We start from the raw sequence: 16,951 nt of genomic DNA on the forward strand, positions 1-16,951 counted from the left end.
AGAAAACACAGGCAGAGTCTGAAGAGCATCAATCTGGCCTTTGCAACTGATAAGGGGGAAATAAGCTAATACCAGTAGGATGGGTATCTGAGGGGGCCTGTGGAGATATGCATACTTACTAGTAAGGAATGCTTCAGGAACATGTCAAAGTTGGCAGAGATGGGATGCAGAGAGGCAGGGTAGAGGAAGGGGGAAAGATAGAGAAGGGCCAGTCATATAAGAATACAAGCCAGCCATCCATCCCTCTGAGAACCCTACGCCTGACTGCTGCAGTCTGTTACATCTTGCCAGAGCTTGTATCTGCCTTCCTGTGTAACTTCACCCTCAGCCCACATATGAGCACTGCAAGGCCCCACGGCCAGCAAGGCCTTGAGCCACACAATTCATGAGCCTTGTGTCAGCAACTGGAGAGACTGGCATTGTGTATGGCTATGCGAGAGGTCAAAGGCAGGTGGCTGGAGAGGCATCAGTGCGTTTATCTTTCCTTCTGCTAAATATAATCCTCTGCATTATGAGACTATATTTAATTTGACAGAAAAACCCAGGCCAGGGTTCGAGCAAGAGGAAAACCTGTCTCTCAGAAGACTTGAAGTCTGACCTGAAGGTTGGCAGGAGAACCTGAGCACAGTTCCAGCAGAAAGGAAGAAGACATGCCCAAGCCCAAAGGCAGCACGGGCTTCCAAACACATCTTTGTTAATAAAGCCATATATCTGTGAGGCATTCTGACAAATGCCAAAATCATCAAAATCAAAAAGCATCATTTGTCATTTTATGTTCTCATTAATCTCTCCTCTATGAGTGAATATCAAGCAGTGTGTCTTACGCTGATGTTATAAATAAATAGACAAATCCAAACCACCCCAAGTCCTACTCACTCCAGAACAAAAATCTGCCATCACTTTCACATTAACCTCAAGTACATACTTCAACCATGCTTCATTGACTTTGTGAATAAGCTTAAAAAACAGCCTTGAATATTCATAGAAATAAATTGCACATATAACACATAGATGAACCCAGAATACCACAGTTTAAATCATTTACACTAAAATAATATAGAAACTCAGTAAGCAGGGAGCAGGTAACCAGAATGAGGATATAAACACATTAAAAATGCTGAACATCTACATGCAATTCTGAAGTCTCACTTACGCTTAAGACATCTTATCATAGACAGTAACTTAGGTTTTTGTTCAGTAATCGAGAATATGGAGAGGACAACAAACACACTTGACCCAAGAAGCTCATTAATGCTGCCTTGATTTTGCTTTGAGGAAAACAACTTCAGGCTGGATATTAAGAAAAACTTTCTTTTCAGAAAGAATTGTGAGGCATTTTGAACAGGGAGGTGGTGGAGTTACTGCCTCTGGAGGCATTGAAGATACGGCACTGAGGGACATGGTTGGTAGGCATGGTGGGGATGGATCTTACTGATTTTTTCCAACCTTAATGATTCTGTGATTCTATGAACTCCTGTAAAATCAAGACTGAATAAGATTTATGAAAATGATTGCAGGAGGTACAATTAAACTAATCACCTATTCATATAATCTCCATTTACTGTGCTGTTACAGAGATCTACTATTCAAAACTCCTTAAGAAATAAAACAAAACAACAAGAAAAAAAAATGGGTAACTTAAAAAATTATCAAAGAAAACATCATCATTATCTCAAAAACTGTACATACCCACAATCTGAATTCATTAGTGCTTGAAATTTCTTTGGTGCAGATCACTCCCTTCTATTCAGTGTTCTACTGTGAAAATCAGAAACCATAAACTACATCTTGGAACAAAAGGTCCAGGTAGAGCTGTTGTCTGCTCGGACCACGAAGTTCACAAAGACTGACATATGATGGGTGCATCACTGAATTATAGAAAGCTTAAACTCCAGTAACCTCACTGTGCTGACCTTAGAAGCCTTGACTATCTGAATGATGAGTGAGAATGTACGAACCATCTGCTTGCAGAGACAAAGCAATACAAGATCCTCAACTAATGAGAACGAACCAGTCTTCAATACTATTCGTCCCTTTTATAAGACATAAAATAAAATCTACAGAAGGATTGCTGTATTATATTGGATGGTTGTCAGCACAGACAGGAAAACAAGTTCTTCTGGCAGAACAGTAGGTTCATAAGCTGAAGAGAAAATGATGTATTATCAACAGGAGAACACAGCAACCTCATAAAAATTACTGTATTAGTGAGAAATGTCCCAGTGTCAGAAGTCTACATTTTATGTCCGACTAATAATTGCAGTGAAAAATGAAGAAAAAAAAAATACTCCTGCATTGATATCAAAAGGTTAAATCCAACAGTATTTATTGATAAGCCACATTTCAGGCCAGAGTTAGGGACCTGAGCAAATGTATGCAAGTTGAAAAACTATTCTGCAAATGATTATCTCCTGAGCCTTACCGGTCTAAGAAATAATGAAAACACCTTTATTGAGGTTTTCTAAATTTACTGGTAATCCCTCCTGTGACATGTTAGGAACGTTATCATTAAGGCTTTTGTTGTTGTTTATAATGTAGACTAACAACAGATTACTTGGATTGTGCTTACTTTCTGGATCTGTTTTTACAGGCACAGAAAAGTAGGTCTGACTTCAACATACACTGGTCTGAGCTCCTAGTTGCTTAATACCTCCAGCTCTGAGGAACCCCGTAGGCACTCCAGATAGTAAATAACTAATTATTTAGTTAATTTTTATTTAATAAGTAAATAGTAAATAAAGATGACTCGCACCACTATCCTGATACACAAACGTAGTATGAAATCTTCAGTTTATGAGATTTCTAAACGCCGGGCTTTCAATTTAAACCTCTCATTTGCCAACCCAGGATAGACTTAATATTCGATGTACAGGCATCGGTAACTAAATAACACAAAAAGAGATGCCTGAAAAATCTTTTGCTAGCCTACATAGGTGCCAATAAATGATGCAATATATGCACCCTGTCCATGCAAATTAATTTTTTTTACTTTTAAATAAAACATCCAGTAAATAATCTCCCAGGTCCAATTCCAGTTACATACTTTCTGTTCAGCTCAGAGTAAAGATCTTTTTCACAATAATTGACTTTCCATATTTAATGGCTGGGAAATCCTAAGGTCACTTTCTAGACACGAAACATTTTATTTTTATGTCCACCATCACCCAAAATTTAAATACTCATCATTTAATTCTCTTTGGATACTTGAGCTACTTGCATCCAGTCTTGTTTTCTAATGATGACTATTTCCCTATAGCAAAACTCTACAGACCACATCTGCCCCTGATGCTCTATCACAGCAGGCTGAGGTCATTTTTAAGAGCGACTCAGTCATGGCATCATCTAATCACTCATTTCCACCCCCCTCAAATAAAAGAAATGCAAACATATGTTTAGGTACAATTGTATAAAATGTTTTACTTTTCAAGTCAGTGGGCAATACTGCACAGAGGAAAAAAAAAATTTTTTAAATGAACAGAGTATTTTAAAATAAAAAAAAAAGGGACATTTTGTCTAAGTAATGAAAAAACATTACAATACTGCACAATACAGCTTCTCAAAATTGTATTTGACAAGCTTAAGCTTTAGGTTCTATTTTCATAGAGCTACTGATTCTGATTTATATCAGAAATACGGGGGGAAAAAAAGCATTTTTAAGTAGTAGTAAATACTGTATTTAAAAACTGCCATTAGAGTAATCCTATGAAGAAGTAGTTAACATTTTTTAAAGATCTGCTGCTGCTGGTAAAGGGCTGAGGAATTATTTAAAGCCGTAAGTGTCATTAAAAGAAGGGACTAGCACTGCTAGAAACATAGTAATCAGAACCTATAAATAACAGTCAGGAAGCAGATGCTAACACTGCCTGCACTGGGCTTCAGAAAATTCATGAACTTGGTAATCAGTTTCTATATTCAGTCACAGTGGAAAAAAAAGAGCATTACAAATGAGAAGCACTTGAAAAAAATCTTTAGATGTGAACGGAAACAATTTAAAGAAAAAAAAAAAAGCTCTGAAGTCATTAACAGTAGAATTTATCTTAATTGCTTTTAAAATACCTGCAGTTTACCATACAGCATGAGCTTAGGAAATGCTTTTAGCGTTTTTAAATGGCAAGACCTTGATTTAGCATTCTTCTGACATCTGAAAAGCAGGATTTCATAACTGTTTCAAATGTGGAGAGCACCATGCAGATTCACAGGTCACGGCCACTTGGATTCAGACAGTTTAGCATAACAGTACTCCTAATTCTAATAGAAGACACTTCAAGACAGACAGAGAGTATAAACAGACAGTTTCTTCCCTTAAGTCTCAGTATTCTGCTGGAAAAAAAGGATGGAAAATGAGACGCAATTGTGTATGTATTTTACTGATTGCCCTCCAAATACTTGTCAGTAATCTCTCACGCCCACAACAAAGGCAGTACTGGATTATTTTCTGCTCCCTTTCACATTCTCCAGGCTCTACCTTTGTATAAACAGCTACCTGCAAGAAGCCACCGGTTTCTTTCCTGCAACGGCCCTGAAACTGGAAAAATGTAAATCAAATAAAGGGTCACTGCTTTTACAGATCAGGAATAGAAGCAATTACTAACTAAACATGCAGGGCATTCTAAGTGGCTCTGGAACACAAACAGGGATAGAAAAGCTTAGTTGACAATGAGATGAGATATGCACCCACTAATCCAGTCATTTACGGAGTGGGATGAAGATGGGTTGATGAAAATCAATTTCTAGAGGTCTGCCTTCATAAGACGTATTTCAGCTTCTCACATCCTCAAATATGCCCTACGTATGAAATATAAATACAGCCTAGAATGGAGAACCCAGTACTTTTTTTTTTTTTTAAATCTGTACCTGCCCTCATCTGGGAGTGAGGTAATCCTGAAAATATTGCTGAAAATGTCCTCGTTCATTTATTACCAGTTAGAAGCAGCTAATCTTTTGCTGGTATGTGCTGATCTTCCATTTAGTTAAAACAGTAGAAAATGTGTATGATTCATGATGCACCAAATTCACAAATTCCCTAACCTTTCCAGTCTAAGAAAGAAACATTTGAGTTGATAGATGTTCTATTACAAATGCACATATTTTCCAAGGTGAGAGGCAAATAAGCACCTTCGTGTCCAAGAGACACTATACAATCACTTTCCTAAAATGACAGAAGTGTTACTGCCAGTAACACCAGTTTTCACATGTGAATAAAGTTTTTCCCACTTCCTAAGTTCCAGATGGGCCTGAACAACTGGTACCAAACAGGAAAAGAAGGCAAGCTGCTGCTAAATCCTCCATCTTCAAGTAAAAAAGTACTGGGCTTACAGTCCTACATCATCCAGGGACAAAGCTTCAGCTGATGAGCTCTCTTACAAGCAGAACGCAGGGTGCAGGAGGCAAGGACACAAACCTAGAAACCATATTTAGCATATTGCATCCCATCAGTCTATTTTTGCTCAATTAGTTCTCAAAGACAGATGTAAGGGGAAAACAGGGTAGGAAAAGAAGACAACTGAAACAGACAGAACAAAAAGCTTTTCACACATACTTGATGTGTTCCTTGACAAAATTATTTGTGTCCATTAGTGTAATAACAATTAGTTTGCTTCCTAAGGAAAACCATTCCATCCAATTTTGAATACTAGGAGGCATTTTGCAATTTCTGCTGTCATCACTGACAGAGCAGTTTCATTAGCAGTATATAAGCCATCTGCAGGAAGTTCACCAGCAGCTGCCTCTCACCAGCAAGGATGTAAATGTGCCAAAAACAGATGGGGATGATACCCTAAGACTCACGCCAAACTAGAAACAGAGAACTCATATCTGTATAGCAGTATGTGGTAAGAACCGGTTCTAAATTTATCACTGAAAGAAAAGCTCACCCAAGAAAAGCTACGGAAGGAGAAAAGAGTGTGCCTTGATCCTTTGCTTCAGATACCCTGAAAAGCTACCACAGTTTGGGAAGCCCCAAAACATCTGGGTCAAAGCCACTCAAAGGAGGACTCAATGACTTCTCTGAAGTTTCCTGGGTCACCCCAGATACCCAAAGGCTAACAGTGGTGAAAGACCTACACTGTGTTCACATACTCTTTGATCAACTCAATGTGTTGTTGGTTCTGGCACCACTGCTGGGGTTCATAAAGCTGAATGCCTTTGGCATCCAAGAGACCTCATGATTTACAGTTCACAAGTGTTTCTTTTTGGTAAGGAGCCCTAGTAAGATCCTGTTACTCCCTGACAGTTCCCCAAAGGAGAGAAATGCAGGAATGGAAAATGTTACACAGCAATACTAAGACAATGCCATCTTCAAAATCTGAAGCTGAGATGGACACTACCTGTCCATTTCAAGTATACATGTAGTGGCCAGAGAAACAAAACTCTGTAAGAAATTACAAGCCATTAACTGTCACAAGAGAACTGTCACACGATTCAATCCCTACCACACAGAACATTATCTCATATGAAGAATTCATAATTCCCCATAATTTTGGGGAAAAGAAAGTAAATAATAAACAGAAGGAAGATCAGATCAGACTGCTAAAAGGCAGAAAACTTAGACGAGAATCATCAAAATTACAGACAAACAATACTGCGCTAGCAGCTCTCCAGGTCAGTCTCATCTCAAAAGAAAAAAAAAGAGGAAAAAGAAAAAAGAAAAAGCCACACAGCAAAAGGTGTGACAAAATTAAGCAGAATGAAGGAATAACAAAGGCACAGAAGCTGCCCTATTACAGAGTTTAAAGTTTCTCTAAGGAAGTCCCCAACAAACAAAAATTTTGAAACACAACTTAAGCAGAATCTCTTTCATAACAATTTTGCAAAGTACTTCAAGCTTACTTGTTATTCCTTGAGTATGAAGGAAGAAATACAAACAAAAGAACAGTACAGAAAACAGGTCTTCAGGCATCTGAAGCCAAATGCAGAGGACTAGCCTCTACTGAGATAAGCACTTTTATGTGAAGAATATTTGCACCACATCCTCTCCTACAGAGGCTTCAAGCTTTATCTTAAGCCTGTAAGAAAAGTATTGTGCTCATTTTCTCAACAAACTTCAGAGACAGGCAGAATGCAGTTTGAAGCGCAATACTGCTGTGTGAAGACTAGTTCTCCTTTTATCTTTAATGAGACAAAAGACAAGAGACCATTAAAGCCCACTACTCCTATAGCGGTGGGTGTCACAGAGAATTAACTCTTTTCTAGGTATATAAGGAAGACTTCAAGTCAAAAACAGACTGAGTTGTTCTGAGACTACCATCACTGTTCTTGATCAAGTTAAAGAGGATTGTGTGTAAATTTTATGTCGGTATAGGCCATCATCACTGTAAGGTTCTTACTGTTGACTAAAATTAGGAAAAAAATTAACACCCAGGATGACAAATGAGCTTGTTTCCTGCAGTTGCTTTTCCTTACTGTTGCACAGCAAATAAACATTAAGATTCTATGCATTCCAGTAATCATTAACAATTATTTCAAGGTCATACGCTTTTCCTTCCTACAAAAGAAAACTTCCATCTCATTATGTAACCCAGAAAAGGCTAAACTGAATCCATTTAAAGACAAACACACTCCTAGGTACTAACAGTGCTAACAAACCATAAGACAAGACATCTTCTCCAGCAGATTTTTCTATTCACACTGATTAATTTTGTGTTCTTTTATTTGCCTTTAAAAATAATCCACAGAAGCATCACTAGGCTTGGTATCAAAACATTACAGCTAGTTTGACATGATAATGAAAATTACTGCAGAACTACAAGGAAATTACTCAGTCAGAAAGACTCATGCTAGGAGTTATGCTTCAAATGAAACTTCTTTCATCATTAGTGATGAAAGATATCATTAGTGGCATTTTACACTATTTCAGCCTAGATGTTCAACACACACACAAACTTTACGTTACCAGTAAATACGAGCATAAGAATGAAACACCACGACTACAACTCTCTTCCTTGATCACTTTTAATACACTAAATGGCACGAAATAAAACTGAGAAGGAAAAAAAAAATGCTGCCTTCAAGAGAGGAGGATGGAACTACTTTTAGCACAAGGCTTCTCTCTCAGAAAAATCAGATATCTGAGAGAGAATGGCAAATTCAGAAGTCACAGACACAAAATGATAAATTCCAACTTGCATAGCTCGAATCATAAAAATCAGCAGCCTCACTCAAAGACTTTAAATGTATAGTTAAGTTCAGGAATTCCAGCATATATTTATAAATACTGCAGTACTAATTCTGCTAAGTATTGTCTTTTTTCAGTTACTCTGAATACAGCAATTGCATACTTATGTAATTCACAAATCTACTTTTTGCTTGAAAAAAATGTTCTTACAAAATATCATATATCTTGCATCAACTGCAGTTGTGAAACATCTCTGTGTACAAGTTTATAACTAGTTAAACTGTTTTTTGTAACAGTTAAACTGCTTCTGACATCACTAAAGTCATCTGTAGAATAATGCAACCTGATTGGAATGTTTCTCAAAGTAAAGTGAAAATAAGCACTTCTGTCATCTTCTTTACAACAATCTTTTATCATGTCACAGTGAACATGCCACATTTCAACACTAATTTTGAATGATTCTAATTACGTTACAAACAATTCCTCTATGTAAACATGCACAAAAATCTTCCACAAAACTTTACTTGGAAGTATGCCACAAGGAGCAAAACTCTGTGAACCATAATTAATGCATGCTCTCACCTTCAGTGGAGGTCTGGAATTCTCAAGAGTCTTTCCAACAGCAGATAGAATACCGCACATGAGTGCAGAAATCAGCATCATCACTCCAACTGCAGTTAACCAGGACATACTGCAGAAATAGCATAAACTTTCTGCTGATGTGCATACAATGACGTGAACTGCACACAGCATCAGACACATCAAGTAAAACAGCAGAGAGAAGAACGGAGGGGAGAGGGGCACTTCAAATTCTGCCCGACTGCTCAGAGCTTTTGGTACACTGAGAAAGAGTAGGAGCAAAACCTACAGGGGGGAAAAAAACAAAAACAGAGAACCGACAGGTAAAGAATCAGAATTAGCTAAGGCATACAGCCAGAATTCACACACACAAAACTCATGCTGTGCCATCCGTGTAACTCTAATATATATACTTCATCTTAAAAAAGCCATGAAACACTACGCTGGGTGGTCCAACCAAAGCAAGACTTCACCATATAAAGGGGCAAAGCAAAAATAGTGCTTTTCTTTATCAGTTTAAGGGGTTGGACTCACAATTTATCAGGTTTTAATAAATAAACAAGTGCCTCCTGACCTGCTGTGACTGACGATGTGCATGATCTGCTTTCACTTAAAGAGTTTCAACGCTCCACAGAATTAAGTGTTTTAAGTCTCAATGCCAAAATAGCTCTTGAATAAACAAATCTGACTTACTATTTATAGCCTACAAAGGCCTGAAGTGACATGCACACTCTAACAATGGTCATTTATCTCAGATTTCTTGCTGAGCCAAGTAGCTTCCCAGACCAGGGAAAGTGCTCATCTTATCACGTAAGTGTATGCTGTTTTCAGAGCTTAAGAATTCTCCTGGTGTTTATTTTTGCCCCCCTCCTTATCTTAATTTGATTTACTGATTTCACTTTGCTATAGCCTGCACACCAATCACTTAGAACTCCAGTTTTTTTCCCAAGTAACTGTACCAGTGAAGATGAATACCATCATTAGCAATTTCTGCTACCTATGTGCATGTAAAGAGAAAGTCCAGCCACATGCTGTAAGGATGCTCTGCAAGAGGCAAACACATACCTAGTAATAAACTAGGCTCAATCGCTTGTGATAGGGCAAGTTTAAAATAAATTTAAATAAAAAACTATTCTATCAGAGGACAGCCAATCTGTAATCACTCACTTATGAAGACCTCTACCTAAAACTCACCCATCATTACAGCTACATATAGTAAAAATTAACACTTTAAAAAATTTTGTTACACTGCAGTAGTCTATTCACTTACATTATACCTTCCACAATTCACTTACATTTGGAAGCATGAGGTTTCACAGTATCATATTGGCTCAGGTTTTACTTTTTAATACAGGACTTAAAATTACAACAAAGCACTCAGTATACTAAAACACCCAAATTGTAGTTATCTACAAATCTATATTTAGCTTTTTTGAGTAAATGCATGGTTATTAATGTACTAGATGTATTCTCCTCATTTAAAATATAGGATTAATAGCACTTGTAGATTCGTGTAGTTTGAAGTCACTTGTAACATTTCCTGCCTTTATTTCTACATCAAGGATGGAAAATACATATAGAACTGAAGGGGACTATGTGGAGGTTGCTGGGGGTCCATCCCCGTGGGGATGCACAGTATAATAAAGGACTTTCCTATGACAGAGGCCTCTGGTTGTTGAACTGCGACATAAAACAAAATGATCTTGGAAAACAGGCCAATTTCTTGAGTTTTGAATTGGAAAAAAAATAACCACACAAAAAACCACGCTGTACTGTCTAGTTTTCCAGTGACACCAAGCAGGCTCTCATCAGGCAGACTTTTCACTTGTTAGACTTGTTAGACTGTTCACTATTAGGTGAAGGTTTCCATTGATAAAGAGCCATTAACTAAAATACTGAAATCTGTTTTGTTGAAAAACTAAGGATCAACAACCGCAAAAAAAGAAATCCAGTGCTTCAGGTACAAAGTGACTGTAAAGGCTTGAATCCTTACGCTCACAAAACAAAGGAACATGAAAGGACTATACGCACTTCAGCTTCAGAGTGGCATTGGCCATCTCTAGATTTGCTGTCCTAGAGGAGGCACAGAACCTACCATCTTATGCCCTGTGGGGACTGTGGAACTAGCTCCTGTCAAGAGGTAAGCAGTGATAAAGCCCATTGAGAAAGCCATCTCAAATGTGCTCTGTGCACAACACGAGGAATACAGCCTGCAAGGGCTGAGAAGACTCAAATACAAAACAGCTACTTATCACCTGTTACCCATTCCAGCCACAGAACACAACTAGATGCATAGCTATTATACAGCCTTGTAGGTGTATATGACGCTGTATGCAGGCCAGGTATATCTGTCACAGAGAGCTAATTCTCATAGAAGTTGACAAAAATGCCACCTAAACTGTAAGTGCACGTTTTTGTATATGTGAGTGCAGGGTAACTCACCAGCAAACTCACTTCTTCAAAGCATTACCACAGAGGCAATTTCCAGCACATGAGACCTCCCCAAACTATCAATTGCAAAGAATCACTTAAAATTCCAGAAATGTGATATCTTATCTTTACTCCTACAAGAGATATGGAATGGCAACTCTGCCTCTTCCAGCAAGCACTTGTTTCATGACTACTGACTTATCAGTACCAAGAATTCTCAGAATGGTGGAGAAAAAATTGGGCATATAGGGTTTAGCTTGTTCTGAGCAGCTGTGTTTGTTGTTAGATAAAGGTGAAAAAAGTAGGAACTTCACTGCAGATTTTTTTTTTTTTTTTTTAAACACGGGGAGTTACAACTAGATCTTCAAAGTGCCTTCAAATCCAAGCTATTCTTTGACTTGTGACGTGCATATATACCAAGTTACACCAAGATGCAGGCATCATATGTTCTCTTGAATCATTTCAAAGGGTAATAATTTTAAAAAAAGAGTACTACGTTAATTTTTCAAATACAGACAAACCCTAAAATACTTAATTCTGAAGAACATACACTAAATAGTCAAACAACAGGAAATTTTATGCCTTGCATTTAGCTTTTTCCATAAAAAGACATATTTTTTGTTTACCTCCATAATGATCACAGTCCCCACCATCATTGAATACATATCATATTGTGCCACTTGTTTGCTTAGCGAAGAACTCAACGTCCTCAAGGCTTCCAAGTATTGTTTCAGGACCTTTTTGCCAAGATTTAAGAGTATTTCTGAATTATTCCCCTCTAGGTACAGTTTGATCCAATTACCATGGGATTTTTCTGCTATCTTAAACTGCTCGTATCCAAGATCTATTGGGGGGGAAAAAAACAACAGGTTAGAGGATCCATGGACAAGGAGGATAATTAGAGATCTAAACATACTTATATATTTTTTTTATATTTGCTTGTGTAATCTACAGAAAAACTGCTACAGCAGTTGAAATTTATTTTGCACACAGGAAGTAGCATTACCTTCCATCAAGACCATAATGTTACGCTGATTAAAAGCAATTAATCCCCAAACAAATAAAACGTCAAAGACTCTAAAAGTGACAAACACATTAAAACAGCCATTTACTTTTACAGAAGGTTTCCAAGATAAACATACCCAAATGCTTTAAATCCTTAAAACAATCTATCTTTTTTTTTTTTCCACTGGAGCTACTTACTCTCCAGGCCGTTATTTCACAAGTAGGGAATCATCAGATTGCTGAAGAAACTTTATTTTTTGAAGAAACCACTGAAGGACCTACACAAAGCAGATTAAAGGCCCTGATTTTGCTGCAAGTGATGAGAATCAGCTGGTAACACAAAGTGAAACACAAAATAAGCTGTATTTTGATGCAGGCATAGAAAAGTTAACAACTGAAGTGCATGGTTTGGCTTCAGTCATTTGGATTAACAAGCTGGTGCAAAACAATCCTCCTTCCACGAAGCTAGATATTCTTGCTATTGTATAAGGGCTGACCACTGTCCAAACTAGATTTAAAAAAAAAAGAAAACCTGCTACTGCCACTAATCCACAGAAGTAAAAGGCTTGTAACAGAAGGTGATTTCATGATGGCCTAGCCACATTTAAAAGCATTCTGTCCAGAAGTAAAACTTGTGGCAGGCGTGAACACTAACCTTGAGTGATGACAACAGGCGAAATAGGGAAGAAACAAATATCCAAATCCTATTTTAGAAGTCCTTTGCAATTACAGCAGCAGTGGCTTTCATCCTGCATGTATTTTCCCTCCCAGAAGTACTGGTTATTCCACAGAATCCTTACTTTACACTAAGTTAGAGTTGATATATGACACAGAGTGTCCACATTATGTGGATAGGCAATGAATGTTACAAGACAATTCAAAAGATGCAAGAGAGCTCCACTACTTTACTCTCCCACAACTAATGCTGTTTTCCCACTGCCAGCTTTCCCACTGTTAAAAATTCACAGAAAAAGCTGCAGCACAGTAATTCCTGACCAGTCTTGACAGCATTTTTACTTCCCCAAAAGATGTATTCAGCAATGACAATAAGTAGATACTGCAGGCAGGCATAAAAGAGACACAATTTTGTTCACACATAGAAGAAAATTAGAACAATTCATAATCATAAACATGAAATTTAAAAAGAAATCTGCAAAAAATTAATAGTTTGAGACTTATATACACTTCAGCATTATACTCACTTGTAAGTTTAATTTCAAGAACATGTATTCACAACACAGCAAATTAGATTAGCTGCTGTGTTTTACTGTAAATGTTGACAGTGGTATTGTATCTTAAAGCACTTAAGATATCCTTTTCTTTATCATTTTATAGGTGCTTTGCCCCATACTCCAACATGCCCTACAATATTTAAAAATTGGCCATTGGGAATAATGTGCACCCACAACACAATCTCAATTTAGAACAGAAGAAAATGTATTTCAGTAGGCACTATGCTGTGTGAACATATATACCAATCTGCACTGTTTACAAGAAACGTTTCTTTTGCTTCACTTCAATAATTATCAGAGAACAAGAGAACATCCCAAGTCAGGAAGGAACCATGTGGATCAGTGAGTCCAACTTGTGGCTCTACAAAGAACCCTTGCTACTTCCATGCTATTTCACACTATGAAATTAATAACAAGGGCAAAAAGAACAATCTGGAAATGGTTATTTAACAAGCCTAACACTGTCCTCCTAACTTTAATTTCTTAACTTCCTACTTAAAAAGTAAGCTAAACATTTACTGTGGTGTTTCAAAAAGCAAGGGTTAAAGTAACCAGTAGTTGGTGTTTCGCAGAGCTCAGTCCTAAGGCCAGTTCTGTTCAACGTTATTATGATGAATGATGCATGAGTGGAGTGCCTTGGCAAGGTCACTAAACTGAAAGGCACTGTTGACTTCCTGGAGGGACAAGAGTCCTTGCAGATGGATCTAGATACACTGGAGCACTGGACAATCATCAGCACCACAAAATTCAGTAAAGAAAAATGCCGTGTTCTGCACCTAGGACAAGGCAATGCCAGACATAGGCACAGATGGGAGATGAGTGCCTCAAGAGCAGTACAGCAGGAAGGGACCTGGCAATGCCAGTAACATCAGCTCAGCGCAAGCCAGCACCGTGCCTGGCAGCCAAAGGACAAACCGCATTTTGGGGTGCAGTAAACACAGCACAGCTATCCAATTAAAAGACGTGAATGTCCCCATATTTTTAGCACCTTTCTGAAGACTGTGTGCAGTTCTGGTCTCTACCGTATGACAAGCATGTTGAAGTCCTTTAAAGTATCCAGAGGACACAGGCTGGATGACATGTTCTATGAAGTGACCTTGAGGACACTTGAGCTATCTGGTTTAAAGAAAAGGAGGCCGAGAGATCTCATCATTGCTCTGTGCAATTTTTGAGGAGGGGAAGGGGACTGGGAGGTACCAGAGCTCTCTTCTCCTCTTCTCTCCAGTGACTCATGATAGGATGCAAGGCAATCACAGAATCACAGAATCACCCGGGTTGGAAGGGACCTCAAGGATCATGTAGTTCCAACCCCCCTGCCTAGCAGGGCCACCAAACAGACACATTTAGATCAGGTTGCTCAGGACCCCGTCCAACCTGGCCTTGAACACGTCCAAGGACGGGGCATCCACAACCTCCCTGGGCAGCCCGTTCCAGGGCCTAACCACTCTCCTTGTAAAGAACTTCCCCCTAACATCCAACCTAAATCTTCCCTCCTTCAACTTGGATCCATTTCCCCTAGTCCTGCTATTGTCAGCCCTTTTGAAGAGTTTACTCCCCTCCTGGGTGTAGGTTCCCTTCAGGTATTGATAGGCTGCAATGAGGTCGCCCCGCAGCCTTCTCTTCTCCAGGCTGAACAAGCCCAACTCCCTCAGCCTGTCCTCATAGGGGAGGTGCTCCAGCCCCCTGATCATCTTAGTCGCCCTCCTCTGGACCCTTTCCAAAATCTCCATGTCTTTCTTGTACTGAGGGCTCCACACCTGGACACAGTACTCCAGATGGGGCCTCACAAGAGCCGAGTAGTAGGCAATGGCACAAAGCTGTACCAGGTGAGGTTCAGGCTCAGCATTATGAAAAATTTACAAGGTCAAACAATGGAACAGACTTGCTAGAGAAATGGTTGGAGCCCCATGGCTGACAGTCTGCAAGAGACAATTGGACAGTGCCCTCATTAATGTCCTTTAACTCTGTTTAGCCTTGAAATAGTCAGACAGTTGGAATTAATGATCTTTTCCAAATGAATTATATTAAAAAAATATACTGGTTATACTACACTGGAGGCTTACAGGTATCTGCTGGTGAGTACAGTTCAATCAGCAGCAAACACCTGCATATCAAGAGAGCTGCCAGTGTGCACTAAGACTTTCACAACATAACTCTTAAACAGCGAATTCCCTAGAAAGTTTTTCTTCTGGTATGTAAATTCAAGTAACTCTTACTTGAAATGAGAGTTAAACATTCATACTTTTGAGGAAATCCAGAAATCCAGAATGGATTATCTAAAATGAGCTTCAATCAAACCAAGATTTGGCACAGCACCATTATATTATACAGAACACTAAAATTTGCCCAAGTTATATTTTGAAATCTAAGTAATTTCTGTCTGCAACTTCTGTTCCTGATCCAATTCCATTTCTTTTTTTTTTTCAACCCCCCCCAGTCTCCTTCTGTATTCCTTTTAGCATATTTATTTCACTCTTCTGCATCTCTCTTGGTTACGCTTCCCAAGCACCTGGTTGATAGTTTTATTTAATTATAGTCACAGGCAGCAATCGTATATTTATCAAAGTTCTTAATGAAATGAATTTATGATGTAGAGGCAACTTCTCCAGTTTCAGTACATAAATCTCAGAAATCAGCAAATTATTTTGTTCAATATAAACACATAACACAAGCTTAAGATTGGGACCAAACTAAAGAGTGGACATTCATTTTATTAATATCCAGCTTGTACTCAAGTATGGCTTTTTGTTCTACCACAGTCTGCCTTGTACAGAAACAGCCCTAGTTGTGTAAGATAATTCAGATGAATGATCTGCAGTTTAGAACAGGAAGGAAGTAGTACTATCTCCTACCACTGCCCACCACACTGAGGTAAGAACACTGTCACACACTCAAGAGTGCTCTTCTAGATGCAGTGGACTGCATGGACTGTTCTAAAATTCTATGAATAACAATTATATTAAAAAAAAAAAAAAAATTCTGCTCAGAATTCAACTGAAATTTCATCATCTGCCAGTTGTCACTAACCAAGAATATGAAATAGAAATTTTCAACTTTTAGTTTGCAAATGAGTGAGATGTTTAATTGGGTAATTACTGAGGATTCTTATCCTCAAAAAACTTGATAGCACACTCCACCCACAGAACTCCGAAATAGTATGGCCCAAGATTTGTCAGCACACCTCAAATGAGTGTGCAGGTGGTTCACAAAAAAGAACCAGAAGGCCCAGAACAGAACTAGAACACTGTTTAGAACTATGCCCAGTCACATCTTGAATGGCTGCAAATACAGAAACTACACGAATTCTACATGCAACTTACTCTAGTGTACTACTACCCTTACAGAAAAATGTTTCCTTTCATTTAAGTTTAATGCCTCTTATTCACTCACCAAGCACCAAATTTAGTTTGGTTTAGTCTTTTTTATTTCCTTCCTTCAGGCATTATATACATTGCTATAGTCTTTCCCATGTCTTCTTTTCTCCAAGCTGAACAGCCCAAGCATCCTCTGCCCCTCTCCTAGTATATGACAGATGTTCCAGTTCTCTCACTCATTAGATTACAATGTCCACATCCTCCTTACACTGGGGAAG

The 16,951-nt window shown here is 38.4% G+C and overlaps 1 protein-coding gene across 2 annotated transcripts in view; it reads right to left on the reverse strand.

Moving 5' to 3' along the window:
* Positions 1-16,951, reverse strand: part of PIGG (phosphatidylinositol glycan anchor biosynthesis class G (EMM blood group)) — a gene marked incomplete at both ends in the record, with an annotated part of 82,441 nt that overhangs the window by 50,729 nt on the left and 14,761 nt on the right. For both annotated transcript variants that reach the window (XM_079548350.1, XM_079548351.1), the window contains 2 exons: positions 8,696-8,977; positions 11,749-11,966. In XM_079548350.1, coding sequence (XP_079404476.1) covers positions 8,696-8,977; positions 11,749-11,966 — 500 coding nt within the window. The remainder of the gene's footprint in view (positions 1-8,695; positions 8,978-11,748; positions 11,967-16,951) is intronic.

The sequence above is a fragment of the Tetrao urogallus genome (genome assembly GCF_951394365.1).
Source record: "Tetrao urogallus genome assembly, chromosome: Z".
NCBI classification, from domain to species: Eukaryota; Metazoa; Chordata; class Aves; order Galliformes; family Phasianidae; genus Tetrao; species Tetrao urogallus.